Genomic DNA, 2,222 nt, shown 5'->3' on the forward strand with positions numbered 1-2,222 from the left:
TCGATTGTACTAAAATAAGTCTTTTCATTATGATACTGAAACAGAAAGGACTGTCAAGCAATGAAAGAAGTGTGTGGCATTGGGAATCTGTATTTGAGGGGTTGCACCTAATGAACTTTGAAAGGAAAATTCCAACAGAAAACTTTGCAAAAATAATATGTGAAGAGATTGGAATCATTCCTAGGAGAGGATCGTCTTCAGTGCCTGAATGTCCCAATTGCAACACAAGCAGTCACATGATAGAATGGTCCGAGCCTGCGAAATTACTTGGCTTCCGTTACCATTGTAAACTGTGCAAGCGTAAGTTCAATCCACTTATGAACACTATATTTGAAGGATCACATGTTACTTTTCTGCAGTTTTTGAAAGTTGTGTTTTGTTTTGTAGTAAAATCCACCAACTCAGAGATCATTAAGTATAACGGACTTTCATCTTCGACTGTGTGTGATTGGTTGAACTTTTGTCGTGATGTGGCCAGTGCTTGTATTTTTAATAGTTATGAAGTTCATGGTCCCATAGGTGGAGATGGAGAAGTTGTTGAAATTGATGAGACTTTCATATATAGACGAAAAAGAAACAAAGGAGGGAACCGAGGTAGGCTTTCAAAAAGTCAGAAACAAAAGATTTGTTTCTTTGGTGGAGTGCAGCGTAGGAAGAATCCTAAGCAAAAAGGTAGAGCTTTCATTATTAGGGTCAGAAACAGAAAAACCGAAACCTTAGATCCTTTGATTGTAAAGTACATTGCTCCGAGGTCAACAATTTACTCTGATAAAGCTACAGTCTATTCTAAAATTAGTCAACGTTTGTATGAAAAAGAATATAAACACGACACCGTTAACCATTCGAAAGGCGAATGGGTTAGAAAAGAAGTATTTACTAATACTTGCGAGAGTATGTGGCGATATCTGAAGCAAAGCATTCCCCAGCAAGCATTTAAGAACATCAAGATGGTTGACAACTACATAGCTGAATATCTTTACCGAAGACAAATTTTTGTAGATAATAAGTTAGATGCTGGTACTAACTTTCGAATTTTTCTGGACGATATGCTGGTTTCGGAAGAAAGGGATTAAGTCTTGAAAGGCCTTATTCCGATGTAGACGAAGAAGATGTGAGTGAAGATATTACAGTAGGAAGCGATACTGAAGAAAGTGATCAAAGTGATATCTCAAGTGTAAGGCCGTTTCCAGTTCCTGAAATAACTAAAGAAGACATGATAAAAATAAGTCAATATACGTCAAAAGATGACGAGTATTTAATATACAATGGTAATAGATCGCAATGTTTTGTCAGAGACCTAAAGTTGTTAGAAGACAAAAGTTGGTTGAATGATAATGTAATTGAAACTATTCTTTCCTATCGTGAAGAGACGGATGATAATACATATGCTGAAGCTTGTCCTGTGATCGACATGATAACTGGCACTTACGGACCTAACAACTACGAAAGAGTATGGACAAATTTCACTCTAGAACGTGATCTTCTTTCACGGCGTTTTGTCTTCTTTCCGGTAAATGTAAATAGAAACCATTGGGCATTAGTTGTTGTTAACAGTGAGGAAAGAACAATTTCGTACTACGACTCTTTAGGTGGACTTGGCAGTAAATATTGCATTGCAGTTAGAAACTATCTACAGTTCATTGTTGAAAAATTGGGAAATACAATTGATATGGCAAGTTATATAATTAATTCACGTATTCGAAATATTCCTAGACAAACAAATGGATACGACTGTGGGATGTTTGTGCTCCTTTACGCCGAGTGCATTATTAAAAACTTTAAATTTACTTTTGACCAGCAACACATGCGTTTGTACAGGAAAATGATTCAAATGGAACTAATTGCTTTAGATTCTTAGTAACATTAGCTTTCGTGTTTATTGAAGATTAATTTATCACCAGTATTGACAATACAAATTGCCAAGGGAGAATTTTAATTTCAACGTAGTAATAAATAATAAAGTTGTTTCTGAGCTATATGTAAGTAGAAAATAAATTGAATTAGAATTGAAACAGTTGATTATATGCTAATTTAATACCGATATACGGTATTTATTTCAATATAACTAATTGTCTCATATATATTAAAATTCGTTATATTTTAACCTCTGAAATCCAATCCATCTACTATATTTTTCTTCCAAGTGTCAAGTTTTATTGTTTATTTTGAATGAGCACGAAATTGACCTTAGTCAGATAGTTGAAGAGAAATCTAAGATTTTG

The 2,222-nt window shown here is 34.5% G+C and overlaps 1 protein-coding gene across 1 annotated transcript; it reads left to right on the forward strand.

Annotated features, from left to right (window-relative positions):
• Window positions 1–1,213: 1,213 nt before the first annotated feature.
• LOC145689705 (sentrin-specific protease 1-like) lies at window positions 1,214–1,858 on the forward strand. The gene has a single exon (XM_081763901.1). It carries the CDS (start codon window positions 1,214–1,216, stop codon window positions 1,856–1,858), a length of 645 nt encoding a protein of 214 aa, XP_081620027.1.
• The last annotated feature ends 364 nt before the right edge of the window (window positions 1,859–2,222 follow it).

The sequence above is a fragment of the Thermobia domestica genome, chromosome 7 (assembly GCF_964235325.1).
Source record: "Thermobia domestica chromosome 7, izTheDome1.hap1.1, whole genome shotgun sequence".
Classification (NCBI taxonomy): Eukaryota; Metazoa; Arthropoda; class Insecta; order Zygentoma; family Lepismatidae; genus Thermobia; species Thermobia domestica.

What these genes read in the sequence shown, in the direction of transcription:
- LOC145689705 (XM_081763901.1), top strand. Translation starts at nt 1,214, where the DNA reads ATGATAAAAATAAGTCAATATACGTCAAAAGATGACGAGTATTTAATA.